Source organism: Centroberyx affinis, unplaced genomic scaffold (assembly GCF_046629955.1).
Source record: "Centroberyx affinis isolate AG114_WGS23_722 - 3 ecotype Tasmania unplaced genomic scaffold, CSIRO-AGI_Caff_v1 ptg002978l_1, whole genome shotgun sequence".
In the NCBI taxonomy this organism is placed as follows: Eukaryota; Metazoa; Chordata; class Actinopteri; order Beryciformes; family Berycidae; genus Centroberyx; species Centroberyx affinis.
This window is the reverse complement of record NW_027281085.1, coordinates 309,285-332,198: the sequence shown is the minus strand read 5'-3', so window position 1 is coordinate 332,198 and position 22,914 is coordinate 309,285. Positions and strand designations below refer to the sequence as shown.

Here is a 22,914-nt window from a genome sequence, read left to right as displayed (position 1 = left end):
GCGCATGTCGTCGATGAGTCAATTTGTGGAGGCTGTGCACGCACGCACACACAAACACACACACACACACACACACACACACACACACACAAAGATATAGACACACACACACACACATGTATCCTGTCTCCCACCCAGGCATCTGTTTCAGTCTATCTCTCTGTGAGATGCAGCACCAACAGAGGAGAGAGGGTGAGACAGAGGGAGACAGGAGAGGAAGGAAAGAAGAAGAGGAGAGGGAGGGATAAGAAGAAGAGTAAGAAGACACAGACCAGAGACAAACGGAAGAAACAAGGGGATTGAAAGAAAGAAAGAGTGAACAGAGAGGAAGGGAAGGGAAGACAAGACAACAACGGAGAAGTGCAGCCAACAGAGAGACTGTCGGACAAACCAGAGGAGGAGATGCTGCAGCCGATCTTGTCTGCCTGACTTCTGAGGAGTTTGGGCTCGGAGATGACAGAGATGCAGCAGCAGCCCCGTGTCTGAGCTTGAGCATCTTTTTTTTTTTTTTTTGCTTGTGTGTTTGTGAGTGTGTGTGTGTGTGTGTGTGTGTGTTAATGTGTGTGAAACCATGGCGAGCGGCCAGCCGGGGGTCCATGCATTGAAACTCCAGACTCCCTCCGTCTCAAGAACACTAAGGAACGGAAGCAACTTCACTAAATGGGACGAGGTAAGGTGAGAGAGAGAGAGAGAGAGAGAGAGAGAGAGAGAGAGAGAGATTGATTGATTAGTGATTAGTGTATTTACTATTTGTTTAAGTGCTAAATGCCGAAGCGAAACTATATATTTCTTGAGATTAAAGCCAGATTAAAGCCATATTTGCTTTGGCAATGTAAGAAAAAATGAATTGAATTGAATTGAATTGAATTGAATTGAATTGAATTGAATTGAATTGAATTGAATTGAATTGAATTGAATTGAATTGAATTGAATTGAGGGGGGAGGAGGAAAGGAGAGACAGAAGGAAATGTGCCATGTTGTCAGATGTGTTTACTATTCATTGATTTAGCTTTGGCAGTAAACACCTATGGATTAGATGCCAGCAAGACAGAGAGAGAGTGACAGTGTGTGTGTGTGTGTGTGTGTGTGTGTGTGTGTGTGTGAGAGAGAGAGAGAGAGAGAGACAGAGAGAGAGAGAGACAGTGATTGTGGTCGGTTGCTCTATTGCCACCTGTTGGTATATGTAGCATTGGTATGCATGTATGCATGTGTGTGCGTCTTTATGTGTATGTAAAACACACACAACTCAATACCTTGATGTGCACAAACACAGACGCACACACACACGTACAAACTGCAGATATTAGTGGACTTTGGTGTGTCTGTGTGTGTGTGTGTGTGTGTGTTTTGTGTGTGTGTGTGTGTTGGTATGCTTAAGTACGGAGCGCTGAGAATGAGAAACGTGCTGTCCGGTTGCTATGGTAACTGGCATGGTTTCCACCACCTAAACAGATCTGATGTGTGTGTGTTTGTGTGTGTCTCTATGAGAGAGACAGACAGAGTGTTTGTGTGTGTGTGTGTGTGTGTGTGTGTGTGTGTGTGTGTGTGTGTGTCTGTGTGCATGTTTGCATTGAGATGTACTGAGCAATAAAATATTGTGAATCATATTTATGCAAGATCCAATCTACTGTTGAATCCACACCATGATTGAGGCTTGTGTGTGTGTGTGCGTGTGTGTGTGTGCATGTGTGTGTGTGCATGTGTGTGTGTGTGTCTGTGTGTTGTTGTGGGATATTTGAATTTCTACAACATGTAGTTCCAGCAATCCAATCTGATTGGTTAGATAGCTGTTCAAGCGGCTTTATGAGCTGTGCTTTATGAAAAATGGAATTGGTTGCTATGCCAACCAGTGATAACCAGGGAGCTTGTTAGTTTTTCCGAGCTATTTCTCCTGGTTTTTATTCTCATGTATGTAGCCTGCACTATTTTGAGGAAAGTAGTTCAGACAGCACACTTGCATTGGTAACCTTTGTAAAATAAAATAAAAAATACAACAAACTATTATCACAGATGTCTGCACAAACAACTGAGGAGACTGTATCTCTTTGTTCATCAAGTAAAATACCATCTGGATTCCTAAAATAGGTCATAGTAAAGTTCCCGAAGTTCCAAAACATTCAAAGAAACTGTAGACCTATCTCCAATCTCACATTTCTGTAGTATTAAAACTGACAATATGAGCAGAAATAATTTATTTGAAAAACTCCATTCTGTTCTAAACATAGTACAGAGACGGTGTTACTAGGAATAAGAAACACTCTTCTTTTAGCAGTGTTGGAGAATTTGGTTTTCCAGTTCTACCTGACATAAGCACTGCCTGTACAGCATCTTAAATGACTGTCTTAGAGATTTTTTTCTGAGAATTACAGACACTTCTTAATTGGTTTATATCATATCTCTCAGTGAGGCAGTTTTGCTTTACATTAGGTGTGTTTCCTGCACAGCCTCCACAGCACAGATTAGCTTGGAGGAACCTCAGGGCTCCATCCTGGGTCCTGTTTTATTCTCTATCTCTACTTCATCACAAAAATTGTAGAATTTATTTTCATTGCAGTACAGGTTCATTTGCTGAGTTTGCTGAATTTTAGAATGCTGCATTTGGCTTATCAAATTAAACTTTTAATCTTTACATTTAAAATTTAAACTTGTAATTTTGGCAACTAATTTTAAACCAGCTAGCAGAAATTTGATTCTCGTCTGAACAGAGCCAGTCGATACTCGCTCACTATAGCGACACCAACAGGCCGTCTTCAGCACGCTCTTCTTATAAAATACAAAAGCTTTTCCAGCAGCAAAGCATCAGGAAAGCTGCAGGGCCTGATTTCACCTAGAACCAAGAGAACACTGTCATGGTGGGTTACCATAGCAACAGGGATAACTGTTGGATGTTGTCATGACAACTAGACAGAACTTCAATGTGTACTATGTTGGAACTGTGTCTGTGTTTTCATGTCTTCGCTGTCTGTCTCTCCAGGATCTGTCTACTGTGACTCCGGTAACGCTGCATGTGGATCCGCATGGATTTTACCTCTACTGGACTGACCAAAACAAGGTTGAACACACACACACACACACACACACACACACACACACACACACATATACTATACATATATAGCACATAAACACATAGCTAAACACTTAAAATGTCACCTGCAGATAGAATATTAAAGATCCATCTATTGGTTGTGTGCAGCTTCAATCAGGCTCAGTCAAATTTTCACAATAACAGAACTTTTACTTTCTTTTATTGATTACTGCTCAATAAAGAACAAAAATAGTTCCTGAGTGCTATGAACTGTGATGAAGTTTGGTAGATGTATACTTGAGTGAAGTGTCTGACTCACCTGACTTTTCCACCACAGACCACAGCACTGTGCCGACAGCGCTGTGGTTAAAATAAGACCTGTTATACACTGCAGGAACTGAATGAGAACACACAATAAGAACCAAACACACAACTATAGTTCAGCACAGCTTGTTGGTCAGCTGGCGGAGATCTCCCACAATCCACAGCAAACACACAGCACAGCACATTCTGGAGGTTGGCACTGACAGACTCTTTGCTCTCTTGATCTTTGCTCTTCAAACAATGAGGTTAGCACACGACTTGTATGTAGTCGAGTCACCAAAACCTCGAGTCCCAAGTCCGAGTCACCAAGGTTGTGTTCAAGTTGAGTCATTGAGTCCATTCCCCCTGTTGTGTCCTTTTACATTTTTTTACATTTGGCACTACTTTTCGCACCAGTTAATGTAAAATTCATGTTAAGTGAGCCTGACAATACATAGTGGAGCTATCTTCATCTATCGCATTCTCATTCTCACTCCCTAGCACCCCACGCTCACCAATATGTTACATCATCCTATCAGTACTTGCGTTAGGTACTTTTTCACAGCCTACAACACTGTAATCAGCAATGGCATTAGCTGAAATCCTTTGTACAGTAAACCTGTAAAAGTTCCTAAGAATGCAGCTTCACACATCAAACGTTATGATCCTTCTCATGGGAGTGCAGCATAAAATTTCCATGAAAACTCAATTACCAAAAATCTAAAATAACAGACCTTCTCAACATCATCCATCTTTTCCTTTTGTGGCGTTTATTTTTTTGTTTTACATTTGAATCTAACTTATTCTCACACCGCCTGACAAGACCTTGAACTTACCTTCTACACAATAATTCATTGTGTACTGTAAGAGTGGTTCGTTTGATTTACAAGCACGCACACACATGCATACTGTACACACACACACACACACACACACACACACACACACACACATACACTGAAGCTACAAAATATTAGAGACATCTTGCTGATACTGTCAGTTGTCTCAAAGCTTAAAAATCCTTGTCAACTTCTCTGCTTCTCTTTATCCCCATTTACCTCCTCTATATCCACTATATGCTCCTTTGTGATCAGTATAGATTAAAATGGGAAATCAATAAGGGATAACGGCTTCTACCTGGATTCACTTCATCAGTGTACTTTATGAAAAAAGTGTCACTAATATTTTGTACATTCAGTGTCCATGCATATAGAAAAACTAAGGCTGAAAGGCCTTGGGAACAACCTTGGAGAGCCAGTGCAAAGAGCAAGCATACAGTAGATAGCATGTGACCATTGATTTACACACACACACACACGCACACACACACACACACACACACACACACTTAACACTTAATTTCTTTCTCTCCCTCCCTCCAGGTGGGTTTAAATCCCCAGCAGGGAACAGGAGGGAGCATTTACCTCCCAGATAACAGCTGACTCCCTATGTGTGTGTGTGTGTGTGTGTGTGTGTGTGTGTGTGTGTGTGTGTGTGTGTGTGTGTGTGTGTGCATGTGTGTGTGTCCCTCAGGAGACAGAGTTACTGGACCTGACCCTAGTAAAAGATGTCAGAACCGGCAGAAGCACCAGAACACCCAAGGTACCGTCACCTCTCACTCTCTGCTTGACCTTTCACCTCTGTGTGGCGTATCTGTGATGCCTCCTGCCTGCATGACCTCTGTCTACCAGCCAGTCCCCGCTCTGTGACCTCTCAGTGACCTCTCAGTGACCTCTTAGTGACCTCTCACTCAATGACCGCTCTGTCCAATGCAGCAGAGCCATTCATAGATTTTAGCCATTGTGATTTTTCAGTGGCAGCCATGTCACTGGGATTCCTGAATGATTTTACAATGCATTACAGTGCTTCCATCATAACACTGTTTCCACCAATAGGAGCTCATTCTGTGTTGAAGTGGTGGAAAGAGTACTAGCATGTCCTACTCAAGTAGAATATTTCAGTAGAAGAAAAAATACAGGTGTAGAAATCTACTTAAGTAAAAGTAAAAAGTAGCTAATTTAATATGAACTCAAACTGTCAAGTTACTTACTGTTTAGAAGAGAGAACTTTGTTAGATGTGATCTTTCCCATGTGATTCTTAAAGGATGAGATATTTTTCAATGGAAAAATTGGAAATTACAAAATAAAGTGCACAAATAAAGTAAAACCAGATTACTCTTCTCTTCTCTGCTGTCTGATCGTTCACTGTGAATGGCAAGTACACAAAATGCAGCAACAGGAGTAAACGTAATTAATTACTTCCATCCTCGCCAGTTGGAACCCCAGCTCACTCTGTATCGTCCAATAGGAGGCCAAGCTGCGGGAGCTGCTGGATGTGGGGAATCTGGTTGGTCGGCTCGAGAACCGCATGGTTACCGTGGTTACGGCTTCAGACCTGGTTAACGTCAACCAGCTCAACTTCATCGCTACACAGGAGGATGAAGCTAAGGTATTAAACTCAATAATATGTTTGGGATTGGTGATGATGATGATGATGATGATGATGATGATGATGATGATGATGTCATCTCTGATTTCGGTAGTTGTGGTGTGAGGAGCTGTTTACTCTGTCTTCCAACCTTCTGAGCTACAATCTCAACAGAGACCACAGTCTTCTCAAGGCGTGAGTACACACGCACGGATGCGCACGCACACACACACACACACACACACACACACACACACACACACACACACACACACACACACACTCACACACACAAAGATATACACACATGGAGACACACAAACTAACACACTTTAAACACAGTGTAAGCGTAATCTACTTAAGAAATCATTAAAGCATCCAGGATTTAAAAGCAACAAGCTTGTTGACATTTCATCAGTTAATTATATTATTATTCTGTTTAGTTTGCTAACCCAAACCCTCGGGAACCTCCTCAAGTCTTCTGGAGATCTCCAGACCGTTTGTGAATCTCTGCTCTAGGAAATAAACCATTTGGTGCACAGTGAGCACTCACACACATCTTCTCTACTCTCTTTGTTTCAGGTATGTGAGGTTAACGCTCCAGCCGAACCCAGAGGGGAAAATTCCTGTCAAGAAGTGAGTTCCTAATTGTTATTGCCTCCTAGTCTTCGGCCAAAGGTCCTGCCTTAATGTTAACTTTGAAACACAGGAGACATTATTAGAGCTGGCTGAGAATGTGAGGACATAGACTAATGAAATCAGCAGAGATGTACACAAACTTAAACTTTGCTCTTTCCTGTGCCTTGCTTCCAAAAAGAAAAAAATCTCTCTCCTTTTGTGTTGTCAATCTTTTCTCCATGTGCACTTGTTCTTTGTGAGGCAAAAATAAGGACACGATTCATGAAGGCGCTCAAGCAAAACCTTACCATTACTAGACCCGCTTACAAGTGGCCCGCTAATCAACCAGTGCAAGTGCATAAGATGGATAAAGCAATGATACAGATTAGAATAGGGAAGATATTTTAGAAGTGAAGGTAAGCTAAGAGCAGAGTTAAGCGCAGCTAAAATAGAACGTTTGGGGAGGTGATGGAGGTAGAGGAGAAACTTTGGGATGTAGGAGGAAATTTGGGAACGTAAAGGCGGAGGTTTGGGGGAGATGGCGGAGAGGGTTTGATGGAGGTGGAGGGGGGATTTTGGGGGGACATAGAGGGGGGCGTTTGGGTGAGGTAGAGGGGGACATTTGGGGGATGTTGAGGACAGTTGAGGGAGGTAGAGGAGAAAGTTTGGGGGAAATGTGGGAGGAAATTTGGTGAGGTAAAGGAGAAGGTTTGGGGGAGGCAGAGGGGGAAAGTTTCAGGGACATAGAAGGGGAAGTTTGGGAGAGAGGGAGGAGAAGGTTTGGGGGAGGCAGAGGTGGATGACTGGGGGACAAAGAGGCAGAAGCTTGGAGGAGATGGAGGGGAAGGTTTTAGGGAAGTAGAGGGGAAGTTTAGGGGACAGAGAGGGGGAAGTTTGTGGGGATGTTGAAGAGGTTTGAGGGAGGTAGAGGAGAGAGTTTTGGGGAGATGTAGATGGAAATTTGGGGACATGAAGGAGGAGGTTTGGGGGAGATGCAGATGGAAATTTGTGGAGGTTTTGTGGGAGACAGAGGAGATGGAGGAGAAGATTTGGAGAAGAAGGAGGAGGAGGTTATCGGGGAGGTGACGTGATGTGATGACGGATGAGATGATAACGATGTGATGTCACTGGTTGTTGCAGCATCGTTCGCCTGTTTTCATCAGACAGGAAGAGAGTGGAGAACGCCCTGGAGAACTGCAGACTGCCCTACGGACGGGTAAACACCCCAAACACATTTGTATTATTACAGTATTGGCGGCCAGTAAACAGTAGAGAACAGCCTGGAGACTTGCAGGCTGCTTTATGAATCGGTAAACACACACCTTAAACACACACAAAGACACATACTGTTACCATTACCGATAGAGAACACTCTAGAAAGCTTTCACCTTCCCTGTGGATGGCATACACGCACTTCTTAGTCCACCCTATGCTTTTTCTCCTTCCATTTTCCATTTACATTTTAGCTGATGCTCTTATCCAGAATAATCTATACTGCATGAAACAGTAAAATGTGCTCAAATTTCTAGATTTCCTAGTGAGAAATTTAATGGTAAGATCCTCAGCACCCAAACAACAGATGTTACAAAACATTACTGAGCCTAGAAGGATTGTGTGTGATGGGTAAAGAAATAACAGATGGGGAGAGAAGAGGGTTGAAAAGATTGTTTTTAAGTTGAAAACACTGGTGTAGAGCAGGATGAAGATAAAGGAGAGAGAGATTTCTTGGACACTGGCAAATTCAGTTATTGTAAATTCAAAAATGATTATTATGCTAATCTCTGCATCTTATATATTTGACAGGGCGACAGTATTAAACTGGAAGACTTTACTCCTGAAGTCTACAGGAGCTTCCTGGACAGTCTGTGTCCTCGCCCCGAACTCAGCAACGTTTTTAAACTGCAGTAAGTGTACAACTACATCTTGACTGATCACAGAAAGACCTTGAACTTTAACCCCTGAACTATAACCCCTGAACTACAGCCATGATCCCTGTCCTCTAATCAGCTCAAGGCCTTTTTTCATGCAGCAGGCTGAGTCAAGTGTTTTTTTTCAGAAGTTTTAGGTCTGACTTGGGACTATTACTTTAGTGTCAAGTTCAATCTTGACACTTTTGATGTGTGAATGACAACTAAAATAAAAATTCCTCTTCTGTTCCACTTTGTTCTGCTCCCTTCTGTTCTACTATGCACAGTTATATTCTCCTCTGCTTGGTTTAGCTGTTCTGTTCTGTTCTCCTCTACTTTGTCTGTGCAGAGAGAAAGAGTAAAGAGTAGAAGCTGGATCTTTGACTTTGGAGCATTAATCACAGCTTTAACTCTGTTCTGTTCAATAGGGGAGGAAATGGTGGAGCTGTTAGTCGACCAGATAAATTACTTCATCAACAGCAGACAGAGAGACCATCTACACCCCAAAAAAAACCTTGTTCCATCCCATCCCTTCATCCTTTAGGGTATCTGTAGGTTTCAGAGAGCAACATTTAAAACTTTTTAAGACCTTTTAATTCCATCTGAAATTTGATTTTGGACCAATTTTTCAAAACCAAACTAAAAGGAAACAAAAAGAGACTATTTAAAAATATCAAATAAAAGTTCTGAAAATTTGAGTCAGCAGTATAAGAAATGGACACCAGGAAATTAAATGTGTAATATAATATAACATAAGAAACTCTGCCACGACTAAATATTAATAAATTTAAAGAATCTATCCTCTATTATTTTTACAATTGTCTGGAAAGAGATTAGTGTAAATTCAGATAATTAAATGTAAGACTTTTTCAGACTTTTTAAAGACCCGTAGACACCCTGTAACCTCTGACCCCAGCCCTGACCCTGTGGTCTTACAGGGGAGGAGACGATGGGACGCTGTCAGCTGACCAGATGACAGACTTCATCAACAATAAGCAGAGAGACCCACGGCTGAATGAAATCCTCTACCCTCCTCTTCGCCCCGCACAGACACACACTCTGATGGAGCGGTACCAATACGACCAGGCGCTGCTGAAGCAAGGTGCACACACACACGCACACACACACACACACACACACACACACACACACACACACACACAGCTGTGTTTTTACACCAACATCACTAACTGATGAATTGAATCACAAGATACCATTGTAAAATCTCAAATATTGTATTGCTTTTCCCAAATACATAACTCCCACACACATTCACACACTCACACACACACACACACAGAGAGATCTTGCAACTAAAGCATTCTCTGGTGATGGATCTTGCTCTTCAGTCTCTGGATCGGACTGTGGATTTTTGCTATATTTCCAATAGCTTTAGCTTGCTAAAGGCATCATTAGCAAGTCAGCTGCATTTGTTTGCAACATGTAAGCCTAACTTTGTAGGTTTACATGGCTTCTGTGCAAAATGCAATATGCCTGTAACCCACCCACATACGTAGAGACAGGTGGGTGCACACATTTGTGTTGGTTCCTGCCAGAACAAAAGCTAGCACCTATTAAGTTGTGTTCCCACCCACGTTCCAGTTGCATGAAAAGTTTGTTTTGTTTTTTTTGTCTGCAGTGTAATAATCCCAAATACCACCAATAGTGGACTTTTTTTTTTCATTTCTCCTCCCTTCCAAAAAAGTAATTGGCTCATTTCCATATGAAGACAGGTGATTTGCCTATTGGTTCTGTAACAAGCTCATAGTGCAATCACGTCACGCTTGAGTTAACTGTTCTGTACAGCTGAGTAGGCAGTGGTACATCTCAGGCTTTGTAATGGCTAAACAACACAATTGAATCTGTTGTCTTTTTCAAGTCTAAAATGCCAGAAAGCCAACAAGATGGTGAGAAAAACCATGAAAGAGCTTGGGAGACACTTCAAGAGGGTGCATGAAATATTTATACCAAAGAAAACTTGGCATGTGGCAGATCATCCCAAGTCAATGGAGTTCAACAAATGTGTTCATTCTGTACCCTCTTATTTTTCTCTTTTAACCTATTTTCTTTAGAATGTTTCCTATTGTTATCTCCTCCTTATAATTTTACTATAACTCATGTTTTTTATGCCTTCCTATAAAGTGCTTTGTAAATGAGTGGTATATAGATAAAGTTTATTATTATTGTTCCACTCAAATTCAGGTGCCTAGCAAAGTCTGCGCACTAGCAAGTAGTTTCTGTAGCATTACATTTGAATAATTTCCACTTACTCTTATTATTTTCTGGTCCAGTTTCTTCATGACTAGTTTCTAAAGTTATTCTTAATTACAAAGTTCTTGTACACTTTTAATATATCTAGGTTGCTGAGAACTTCCACATGCTATTCATGAGGAAGAAATGCTTGGTAATGCCTTAGCATGTGCAAAGCTAACTGTTACCTGTTTGGTAAAGGAAAAAAGCATGGAAACAGTCCAAGATGCATTCTGACACTACTGCTTATCTAGCTATTTTATAGGTGAGAAAAGCATTATAAAGTAATGTAAAATAGGGGACATATCTCTTTATCCTCATCCATCTGATAGGGCTGAAATTCCTGTTAAACCGAAGCTTACAGTCTGCAGTTTAACCTCATGGTTTTTGTATCATTTCATGTATCATTTCATTCACGGTAAAAAGATGATTGCGGGGTCCAACATCTAACAATGTGCGACTGCCCAAATACTGAGGAAGCTCACTGTGTGTGTGTGTGTGTGTGTGTGTGTGTGTGTGTGTGTGTGTGTGTGTGTGTGTGTGTGTGTAGGTTCTATCTCTCTCCAGGCCTTCTCCAGCTACCTGTCCAGTGATGAGAACGGAGTCATCCCACCTGAAAAACTGGATCAGTCTGAAGACATGAGCTTCCCCCTGTCTCACTACTTCATAAACTCATCTCATAATACATATCTGACAGGTACACACACACACACACACATAATATCCTAAGTGTAATTCTAATCTCAACCATAATTGAGTGATCCTACCTGGCAAACTAACCTAACTAAGGGCAAACCGCAGCCTGGACTGATGCTCATATTCGGCTATTTCTTCATGTCTCTGGCATGAAGACCAGACAAGGGAGATTACAGCAAAGAGTCCAGACAAGTCCATCATGCTTTGCTTACAGGAACTGCAATTTGACTTGTTTTTGGTTTTCCCCTGCTGCCAAAATCTCTAAACGAGATGACAAGTTACCGAAAAGTCCAATAAATGAGCTACTTCTGAGTCGTGAGCTACTGCTTGTGAGTCGTGACTTGTTTGCAAGCCCTGGTTTGCTTGTAATTAGGCTTGGTGGTAAAAATGCAGCAGTGTAAACTTTTCCACTCTGGTTCAGATGAAGGAAAACTAACTGTAGGAGGGATCACATCCTAATATACAGCTGCAGTACATTGTGTAATTCTGTTTTCTCAGCGAGCAGGTAACAGTCCTGCAGAAATGTTTTTTAAAGTTGTTGTTGACGGGTTGTAAATGTACTGAAATTAAAGTGCAGAATGGTTGAGGGTTAACTTTGTTTTTTTAATCAGTCATAATGTCTTATATTATTTTAAAATCCTTGTCCCCCAGCCGGCCAGCTGGCAGGCAGCTCCTCAGTAGAGATGTACAGACAGGTTCTCCTGGCCGGGTGCCGCTGTGTGGAGTTGGATGTGTGGAAAGGACGAACCGCTGAGGAGGAACCCGTCATCACACACGGCTTCACCATGACATCAGAAATCTGCTTTAAGGTATACATGTAGCAATTAATCTAGTTTAACGTGTTTAGAATATTATATATACTGTATATACCATTTGTACATTCTTTGGTTACTTCATATATATACATATATTTTATGTATATTCTTGGCTATTTCTGTGGATATTATCATGGATGATGGAAGAAATTAGCATAATTATCTAATTCCTTTGTGTCTGAATGCTGCTGGTTTATGTCTATAATGATCATGGGATTCCTGGGTAGCAGGGGGATGGAGTTGGGAGGAATGGGTGGGTTGTACTGGTAGTTTTGTTAATGTTTGTTTGCTGTTTTTGTGTCTGTTTTTGTGTTTTTTTCTATGTACACTGCCTTGGTCCTTCATGTTAGGGGCTAGAGGGTGGGGGTGGAGTGGATTGGTGGGAGGGAAACAAGGGAAGTTTGCCTTGTGTCACTTTTGTGACTGTGATGGTGCTCCCCCTTCCTTATATACACAATAAATAATTGATCACAAAAAAAGCAATTAATCTAGGTAATTTCGAGGTAATTTTTGTGGTGATTCAGCAAGTTAGGACCTTTTTCCTAAATACACTACAAAGTTGTAAGTATCGTCAACCATTTTGCAACACTTGGCCGAACATATTCTTGTGGTATATTATATTTTCACTCATTTTCACCATTTAACAAGTTTGGTAGACTGGTAGGAGTGAGAAGTCAAAAGTGTTTCACATTGTTGTTGTTTCTGTCGCTGTAACTTAGTGTTGTTCTTGTTGTCTTTTTTCTTCTAGGAAGTGATAGAAGCCATCGCAGAGTGCGCCTTCAAGACTTCCCCTTTCCCTGTCATACTGTCTTTCGAAAACCACGTGGACTCGTGAGTGTCGTTCTCTCTGATTACCTGTCTGTCTACCTGTGTGTCTCTCTGTGTAGGCGCATTATATTTGGGGATGTGGAACCAGCGTTCCGGTAATGATAATACTTTAGATAACAACAGAAGTTGAATTAAATTTTTTGTCTTTCTATCAATCCATTCCTCTACCCATTCACCCACTGATCTATCTATCTATCTATCTATCTATCTATCTATCTATCTATCAGTTTGAAGCAGCAGGCTAAGATGGCTGAATACTGTCATTCTATCTTTGGAGAAGCTCTGTTGATTGACCCTCTGGACAAATATCCTGTAAGAATACACACACACACACACACACACACACACACACACACACACAAAAACACACACACAGGATAATGTAATAACAACATTATTATAAACTGCTTATTACTTCATAAACGATGCAACATATTTTGAACTCAGGACAGAATAGTAGTAATGACTAATAATGAAATAACTTAAAAGAATACAAAGAATGTAATAACTTAAGTTGTTACCTTATTAGTCAGTGACATCATTACATCATCAGTTAAATACATTACACCTATTCCATTCTAGTCTTTATCCTAGTCTATTGCTTAATTAATTTGTCAAATTTTCTTATTTCTTCTTTTATTTTTCCATTATTATGATTTCTGCTTATCAAATGTAAACTACTTTGCAATAAAAAATGCTAAGCAAATATAAAAAGTTGATTGTATTCAGGAAGAGACATACAATATCGATTTCTTGTATATGTGTGTGTGTGTGTGTGTGTGCGTTCATGTGTGTGTGTGTGTGTGTGTGTGTGTGTGTGTGTGTGTGTAGCTGGAGTCAGGCGTTACCCTGCCCAGTCCCCAGGAGCTGATGGGCAAAATTCTCATCAAGAACAAGAAATCCCACAAACCCGCCAACGCCCCCGACACCAAGAGACTGATGGACCAACCGGCCAATCAGAACAATGAGTCTGTGTCTCCTAGCAACAACCCTGGAGGTACGACACATACACACACACACACAATCACAGGTGTATAGGTGTATTTTGTAAATGCAAACAAACTTTTTACAGCCTCAAAATCCATGTGAAATGTGTTTCGCTATGACAAACTGACAGTCATATATAAAAAAAATCAGACAATAAAAATCACTATGTAAACAAAGCCAGCGGTGGAGTTACAGTGTTTCTACACTGGGCGCCATGCTGCAGTGACATGTTAGTGCTGTAATGTGGTTTTCACACATCATCTAGTTTTGCCAAAGGCCAAAGTAGAGCGAAAGTGCAGTCAGGCTTTAATTTAGGGGCACCGATTATCAAATTGTGCTTGTTGTGTTCATCTTTAAAACAGTCTTACAGTTATTGTGGCGGTGATTTGTCCATTTTCACAACACTCGCCTCTCACATACACATGTTCCACCGCCAAAACATACTCTGCTCTTTGTCACTTACGTCTAATGTCTCCCTCTTCTTTTATGCTAATTGATAGCCTGAAAACTAGTGTGGATGATGAATGTGTGACAGCGGCACTGCCACCCAAGCATCTGGGCAAATGATATTTCACAGTGTGCTTTCCACTCCAATTTGTCATATCACTCAGAGATTAGATGTGTGGATGTGTATTTGTTGCTTCACTGAAACCCAGTGTCTGTTGAATTGGTTTGTTTAAACCCAGCATCTCTCATTCTTTCACTGACTGATCTGAACAGCTCTTGCGGTCTGAATCTTCCCCTTAATGGTGTGTTTCTTTGTAATTAGGAAACATTTGTAAGTTGCCAGGTTGTCATGTGGTTGAAGTGTGATCAGCTGTTTACCTGCAGCGAAATTTCTCCCACTGAATAGTTTTTCAGAGTCTGACTCAGGACTCTTGAGGTCTGAATGAAGCGTTTATGTGAGGGAGTTTAATTCACCCATTAAATCAGTCCTACTAACCTTTCACCAGGCTGCATGGAAACACAGTCAGTGAAAACATGCAAATATTTCAAGTCTTATTCAGCATTTTTTGTTTTCCGACAGAAACGGAGGCTGAGAGTGATGATAATGATGCTGCTGCTGCTACTGAAAAAAATTTAAACTCATTATTTTTAGCAGCAGGGAGTGATGGAGATGATGAAGATGAAGATTTTTTTCTGTTATTTTAACTTTAACAGAGATGGAGGCTGAGAGTGAGGAAGAAGATGATGACGAAGATGATGATGGTAAAAAGGTCAGTGGTGATGTACAGAGCTGAGGGGAGGGGGTTGCTCTCGTTGTTGCCATTTGTCGTTGTTTACACTTGTTTACTCTTGTTGTTCACTCTCATTGTTGTTGTTGTTACTCTTTATTCCATTGTTGTTGTTGTTTTACTTTTACTTTTTTTATTTACTTGTTTAATGTAATTGTTGTTGTTCGTTGTTGGTTAGACTTGCTGTTTTTTGCTCTTGTTTGTTCTTTACTTTCACTGTTGTCACTGCAGTTTGTTGTTGTTTAGTCCTCTTGTGGTCATTATTGTTTGTTGTTGTTTACACTTGCTGTGCATTGTTATTGCTGTTTTCATTTTCTTGTCGTAACCGTTTGCTATAGATTGAGTTAGTAGTGGTATTCTGGTTTATTGTTGTTTTCTGTTACACATTGTCTTTTCTTGGGAAGAGTGGGAGGCAAGTGATGTTGATTGGGTTTCGATTTAGTTTATCTGCACAAAACAAAACAGATAACAGATGTACAATCTGTGTGGGTAAAACAAAGAAATCCCAAGGAGCTCATTAAACATGTCTATCCAAAAGAAAAGAGAGGAAAGAAAATCAAGATGGCAAACAGACCAGACAGGTGAACTGGGCACAGAAACCAAAAGACAAAACTCAGCATGGAGGAGAGGAGAATGAGACGAAAACAACAAATGCAAAAATAACAAGAAAGACAAATAGAATAAATGAAAATAGCCGTGATGCAGGAAAAGTGAGTGTGGTAGTGAAAGAGAGAGAGAGAATGTGTGTGTGTGTGTATTTGTGTTCAAAGAGGGAGAGAGAGCATTGTTAATGTGTGTGTGTGTGTGTGTGTGTGTGTGTGTGTGTGCCTGTGCCTGTGTGTGTGTGTGTGTGTGTGTGTGTGTGTTTTAGGGAGTGCAATAGAGAAACTTGAAGAAAGTGAATGTGGATGTTTGGCATTGCTTTTAGATGTTTACTCTTGTTATTATTGTTGCTGTTGGTTATTACTGTTTACTGTTGGACTGTTGTTTCTGTTGCTAACAGTTGACTCCTTAGGCGTGTGTATCTCTCCTTCTGAGACTGACAGAATCAATAATTCAATGTACAAGATACATTTTAATTATCCAATAATTCAATACAACTCCATTCAGCCCTGTCAAGATGCAATACAATACGATGCGATTCAGTATTGTGCAAACAGTTTCATTTTAGCAGCTGTTTCTTAGACATTAAGCGTTGATTCCACTCTACTACTCCTGTTGTTGTTGTTGTTGTTGTTTACTGTAGGGCTCTGCGGAGCGGGAGGCAGTGGCTACAGAGGAAATGTCAACTCTGGTGAACTACGTCCAACCAACCAAGTTCAACTCCTTCGAAGCTTCCAAGAGTAAGAAACATTTTTACATACAGTGAGACACAAACACAATGAATTGAATGTTTGGGTCTGTACTCTCTCGCAGGGTTCACATGAGGCTTAAAAATCCTTGAAAGTTTGTGGATTTTTAGGAAAATAAAATAAGGCCTTAAAGGTTCTGGGAAAAGGATAATGGATGGGCTTGAAACCATTTGATTGTTGATATAAGAGCAGTTTTGATTCCACCAGGATTTCTTGACTTGACAAGATCATAAGTAAAAAAAAATTCACCAAACGAGACCTTGAAAGTTCTTGAATTTGATGTCCAAGAGGGTGTGGTTGTAACCAAGATACACTCTGAAAACGTGTGTGTGTGTGTGTGTGTGTATGTGTGTGTGTGCGTGTGTGCATGCGTGTGTGTATGTGGTATGTGTGTGGTGTGTGTTATGCCTGTGCATAGAGGCAGCCCGCTGTTACCACATGTCGTCATTTGTGGAGACCAAAGCTTTGGAGCACCTCACCAAGTCACCAGTGGAGTTTGTGGAGTATCCTTGACAACCGTTACCACAGCAACTACATACCAGAGCAACCACCTCCTCTAAACTGTGTGTTCTTTTTCCTCTCTTGATCATTTTTTTTAAACCATTATTAATCCAGGGAAGGTTTGTCGAGCACACATGCTGTTTTTCTGACTTGCTTTGTGTACTGAAACAAACTTTCTTACTAAGATTTACAGTTTTTTTTATTCTCATCCATTTTTATTTACTTTGGTTGTGTTTCATGTTTTATTTCTTGTAATATGTGTTTTCCATGTTGCTGTTGCATGTTTTACTGTTACTATCCATGTTTTACTATTCTACTGTTTTGTGTTCTTTTTTTAAATTTAGTTTTACTTAATAACTAAATGACTTAATCTCTCCTGAAACAAATTCTACCTGCCTGACTGCGTAGCAATTAAAAAAAGTTGAACTTGTATTAGGTTTAACAATTCTAACAGCCAAAATCCCTATCTTTATTTTTACCATATGTGGTATATAGTGGTAGTAATTGCAGTAGTAGATAAAAGTAGCAGTATCTATAAAACTCCTCAGCCTTATATGTACCAGATATAGTAAATCCTATCTGAGTATCTGTAGTAATTATTTAAGTATTGTATTATGTATTATGTAATTATCTAGCCTTATGTGTACCAGATACAATAATTTCCAGTTGAGTATCTATAGTAAAGTAGTAATGGGTGTAAAAGCAAGTGTAGTAAGGCAAGGCAAGGCAAGTTTATTTATATAGCACATTTCATACACAACGGCAATAGCAGTAGTAGATGTAGTAGGAATAGTAGTGGTAGTAATATTTATAAATGTCCTTAACCTTACATTAACCAGATATAATAAATCCCAGCTGAGTCGTATCTACCCAAAAGGAACCAGAGTGGATTCTTCCAACTTCATGCCTCAACTCTTCTGGAACGCCGGCTGTCAGCTGGTGGCTCTCAACTACCAAACTATAGGTGAGAGTCCAGGCGTTGACCTCTGACCCCCAATCTCTAACCAGAGACCACCACAATATAGGTAAAACCAAATCCTAACCCATGAACCCTCACCTCCAATCTGTAATGCACTTCTCCAACCTTAACGCATAAACCGTCCATTTTAAACCTGGACCCTGTTTTCCCATCTTCAATCATAACGATCAATTCTCACCAAAATCTTGTCAATTGCTTCACTATAGAGCTGCTTATGTCTTATCATTTTGACACTCACTCTGCGATGAGACATTAGATTTTCAGTTTTCCCATGAACCTGGCAGCTTTCACTATTTATTTTGCATTAGCACTGTAATGCATATAGACATTTAACAAGGCAGTGCTACAGCAATGGCCAAGGTAGCATCAAAACTGTAGGAGAAAGGCATGACTTTAGATCATTTTCATTTCCATCTTTTTACCAATATGACTCATTACAGAGTGAGTGGTCAATGTGTTGAAAAAGACATGCTTTGGGTGCTCCCTTGCAAGTGAGATATAAGTAGCTCCAATATGAAGCAATTGGCAAGATTTTGGTGAGAATCGATTGGTACGAAGGAAGAAGATGAGAAAATAGCGTCCAGCTTTAAAATGGACAGTGCCTTAATTTTGCAGCTAATGGCACAAAAACAACTATGGCAACTATTAATGAGTGCAAAAACTCTAACCTTACCTGAACCTAACCCTGGACCTGTGTTCCAGATCTTTCCATGCAGCTGAACCTCTTCATGTATGAGTACAACGGGCGGAGTGGCTACAGACTGAAGCCCGAGTTCATGAGACGGCCAGACAAACACTTTGACCCCTTCACAGAAAACACAGTGGACGGCATCGTAGCCAACACTCTCTCTGTTAAGGTACGACTGCTATTATTAATATTTCCCCCACACCATTTAGGATTACTACTGGCAGTGTCAGTAATGTAAAGAAGTAATGTATTGTAGCAATCTAAAGTAATGGATGGACAGGGTGTAAGCTCACCAAAACAAATGGGATGGGAGTAAGTCTACCTAACTAAATGACATGCACACACAAATGTTTATGTTTTCCATCTGCCATTTAGGGTTAATATAGAAGGGAAATGATTCAGTTAAGCTTGGATTGTGCTTGAGAAGTCAAAGGCTACCAGTGCAAAAGGCTACCAGTCAAGGGCAGTGCAAAAATGGTTTGCAATGGCATGAAATAAATACTCTGATAATCAACACTTGCTGATATTATAGCATAAATTTCCAGAAAACAAAATGGACTGGAGCACACCGATTGATTCACAGCCTTTAATTGTGCAAACAGACTAAAGTTTCGACACTACTGTGTCTTCATCAGAGTCAAAGACTCTTGAGACACAATGCTGCTTTTGGCCAGCAGATGGCATGGCAGATGGCATTGCTTTGGTCTCAATTACGTAAAATAAACTCATATATAATGGAATTTGGGATTTTTTTTTTTTTCAGTCAAGGCAGCAGTATTTTTGGTTAAGGCCGCCTGCCTTGACTTTACAGAGCCGTGGGAAACCCTGATAGTGCTATTACTATAGCAACACAATGAACAGCATCGTTGCCAACACTTTCTGTCAATGCACTGACACTTTGTACTACTGCTATTACTATTACTGGTTTTGCACTACTAGTACAATAACGGCAATAACAAATACTGTGATTACTAATACTGCATCAGCAACAACTACTACCACTTATCAGAAACAGATTCACTGGTGCTGCGTACAACCCTTTACCCAATACCCATTAGTTTATAATATAGACTGTTATATGTGTGCGTGTGTGTGTCTGTGTGTCCCAGGTGATTTCAGGCCAGTTCCTGACTGAGCGGAGGGTGGGTGTGTATGTGGAGGTGGAGATGTTCGGACTTCCTGTCGACACCAGGAGAAAAGCGCTGAAGACCAAAACCTCTCAGAACAACAACTCCGTCAACCCAGTCTGGGACGAGGAGCCCATCATCTTCAAAAAGGTCAGATAGACAAACAGGAAGAAACTATTTAGGATAATCTATCATGTGAATACTATCTAATGCCATATAATGGAGTCAGTGTTAATAATGGTCTGATGTTATCTCGCTGGCAGGTGATTCTCCCCACCCTCGCCTCTCTGAGAATCGCTGCTTTTGAGGAAGGAGGGAAGTTCATCGGTCATCGAATTATTCCAGTGTCTGCCATAAGGCCAGGTAGTTCATTTAACTCTATTTATTCTATCCCTAACCCTAATTTACTCTATCTAATCCTAAACTTTAAAGTGGTAATCCGCAAGATCCTGGTTTTTATTATTTTGGTCACATCTTTGTTGCTAAGCACTCATTGCTGTGGTGTTTCTGCACTGCACTTCCCAGAGATCACCTGTCAATCAAACAGTGTGGGCGGGACTGTGATGTCTTCTTCCTCGGATTTTGTGTTGATTTTCTCCTGAGAGCACCACAGACTCTTGATGCATTTAAAAGGGGCCTAAAAACCTTCCTTTTTAACAGAGCCATTCCTTAATTTCATGTTTTTATTTCTTTGTTTTTTATGCGTTCCACACATCCAAGCCAGGTTTCTATGTTGGTGTCCACCCAAAATAACATTAAGGGTGGTTACATCAGATCCTGTGTGTGTTGGTAAATGTTTCTTCCAGGATATCGTTATATTGGCCTGAGGAATGAGAAAAACCACCCTCTGATCCTGCCGGCTGTGTTCGTCTACATAGAGGTCAAAGACTACGTCCCAGACACCTTTGCAGGTACGTAACACACACACATACACACACACACAGACACATGCATGCACACAGACCTACACGATATTTCTCTGCAAGATATTTTTCTTGGTATTTATTCCTCTTTCTATTCTGTGTGTGTGACAGAGGCCCCATCCAACCATATCCACTATATTACCCAGCTACAACACAGTGTAATGGTTAAATAGAGAGATATTGTAGTCTTCTGTTTATTACAGACATTATAGAGGTTTATAGTTTTAAACAGCCTAAAGGTGTAGAGTGTAATGGTTCAAGACATAGCCATATGGTGAAATTACAATAACTGTACTACATTACACTGTTAAACTTTATTTATCTGTATTTTTGAATCCAGAGAGTCTCTGTTCGACCTTATCCATCATGTCAATCTGTCTCTTATTGAGGCCTATTATTTTTCTACAGTGGTAGCCATTGTTAAAACCCCTCTTCCTGGGTTTTTCTCATATCTATCCTGCATTAGTACTACAAACAATTCTTTCATTAATGTTATAAGGTAGAACCAAATTAGTACTTTGCAAAACAAAGCTCTAGTGTCTCCCCTGACAAGATACCAGACAATTTATTTCATCATCTATTGGCTGAAAAGAGAGCAAACTTAATTTTCCCAAAACGTTTCACTTCTACAATAACTACATCTGTATATATTTTTACTGAATTTCTCTGTATTTTAGATGTAACAGAGGCCCTATTCAACCATATCTATTATGTAAACCTGTTGTAACACAGCTGGCAGCTCTGACTACTGTATTTATCTATGTCTATATATTTGTATTTCCTCTGTAGATGTGATTGAGGCTCTGTCCAACCCGATTCGGTACGTCAACCTCCTGGAGCAGAGGTCTAAACAGCTGGCAGCTCTGACTCTGGAGGATGTAGAGGAGGACACACAGACTGAGGTCATTCTTATTCTTAATGTATTTGTTATTAGATTTTGTCACTGTTATCGTTGGTTATCATGATGTTGGAGGATAGAGATAACGACACATCGAGGTTCATCTTATTGTTGTTGATGTGTGACATACTGTACATTGAGGCTTCACTTGTTTTTATCAGTGTTAAATTCATCATTGTTGCTGTTTTGGTTCCGGTTATACAGTAAATGTTGAAAACAATGCACACAGAAAAGGGAATAATGAGCTCTTCACAACAGTTGCCTACAAACTCCCTGGTCCCTGCTATGAAGTTTGACTGTGATTGCTGGATTTTATGGCATGGGTTTTCCTTCACACACACACCTCAGTTTTCATACCAAATTTCATGCAAAATTCATCAAAGACGGTCTGGTTTGTGGCAATGCAAGCACCATCACAGTATTTTAATAACAAAAATAGATGGATATAGGTCATAACTATCACAACATTATTGGATGGATGTGTACTAGCACCATGACACTCAGTGTGAGTGTCAAAGCCTGATATTTGAACCTCCCCACACAGCTTTTGTACGGCTGTATTTATCATCAGTGTTGTTGTTGTTGTTGTTCAGGATGAGGCTGACAGCTCTGTGGAGCGTAAGAACGATCTGAGGTCAGCTCCACTGGAGAACGGCCTCAGCCCCACCTCTGGACCCGCAGGCCACACCCCCATCGCCACGACGCCCAAAGCTTCTGCTGCCAATCACCAGGCAGCTACCACAGGTAACGTCCACTGACACACACACACTCAAAGACTTGGTCTGGTGAGTTAAAGGTATTAAGGACGTCTTCGTTATACTACTAATAACAATAATATACCACCAATAGTACCACCACTGATAATAATACTATTAATGCTAATAATACTCTTTATTATTATTGATGTTTTCTCTGCATTTCAGAAGCAGCCAAACCAGCAGCCAAGAGTGAAGACCTGGTGTTAAGTGTTCTGATAGGTCAGTAACTGTCATTTAACTGTCATTATGTTTTCTAATATATCTTGAGGTCGGTCAGTGGCCGGCATGTGACTAACCCTTTAGCCAAAAATTACACATAATTACCAGGATTGCTTTTTAACACTGTCTTGTTTCAAATATGTTTGGTTTACTTTGATTTGCTTTTCACTGAAAGTGCAGAATGGGGCACTGACTTTGTTGACCCATGAGATCTTTTGTGTGAGTTCTTGCACCTCATACCTTTTACCATTCCTGAATTTCCCCAAGGGGATTAATAAAGTGCTATCTTATCTTATCTCTTACCTGTTAGCAATGCTAGATATATAAACTTCATTACTGGTGTGACTACTAAACTTATCATCTTATGGTCCATC

At 40.5% G+C, this 22,914-nt stretch overlaps 1 protein-coding gene across 1 annotated transcript in view; it reads left to right on the top strand.

The window, feature by feature from the left end:
• Positions 1-571: 571 nt before the first annotated feature.
• The window catches only part of LOC139658866 (1-phosphatidylinositol 4,5-bisphosphate phosphodiesterase beta-1-like), a 28,998-nt gene continuing 6,655 nt past the window's right edge, over positions 572-22,914 (top strand). Inside the window, exons 1-25 of the mRNA XM_071537038.1 lie at positions 572-670; positions 2,975-3,052; positions 4,865-4,933; positions 5,640-5,780; positions 5,875-5,954; positions 6,342-6,395; positions 7,518-7,593; positions 8,181-8,281; positions 9,223-9,386; positions 11,085-11,231; positions 11,882-12,039; positions 12,794-12,876; positions 13,101-13,185; positions 13,705-13,870; positions 15,022-15,077; positions 16,342-16,438; positions 16,866-16,950; positions 17,788-17,912; positions 18,630-18,784; positions 19,725-19,892; positions 20,006-20,105; positions 20,549-20,653; positions 21,455-21,567; positions 22,157-22,307; positions 22,487-22,540. Of these exons, the coding sequence (XP_071393139.1) occupies positions 572-670; positions 2,975-3,052; positions 4,865-4,933; positions 5,640-5,780; positions 5,875-5,954; positions 6,342-6,395; positions 7,518-7,593; positions 8,181-8,281; positions 9,223-9,386; positions 11,085-11,231; positions 11,882-12,039; positions 12,794-12,876; positions 13,101-13,185; positions 13,705-13,870; positions 15,022-15,077; positions 16,342-16,438; positions 16,866-16,950; positions 17,788-17,912; positions 18,630-18,784; positions 19,725-19,892; positions 20,006-20,105; positions 20,549-20,653; positions 21,455-21,567; positions 22,157-22,307; positions 22,487-22,540 (2,710 nt within the window). The remainder of the gene's footprint in view (positions 671-2,974; positions 3,053-4,864; positions 4,934-5,639; positions 5,781-5,874; positions 5,955-6,341; positions 6,396-7,517; positions 7,594-8,180; positions 8,282-9,222; positions 9,387-11,084; positions 11,232-11,881; positions 12,040-12,793; positions 12,877-13,100; positions 13,186-13,704; positions 13,871-15,021; positions 15,078-16,341; positions 16,439-16,865; positions 16,951-17,787; positions 17,913-18,629; positions 18,785-19,724; positions 19,893-20,005; positions 20,106-20,548; positions 20,654-21,454; positions 21,568-22,156; positions 22,308-22,486; positions 22,541-22,914) is intronic.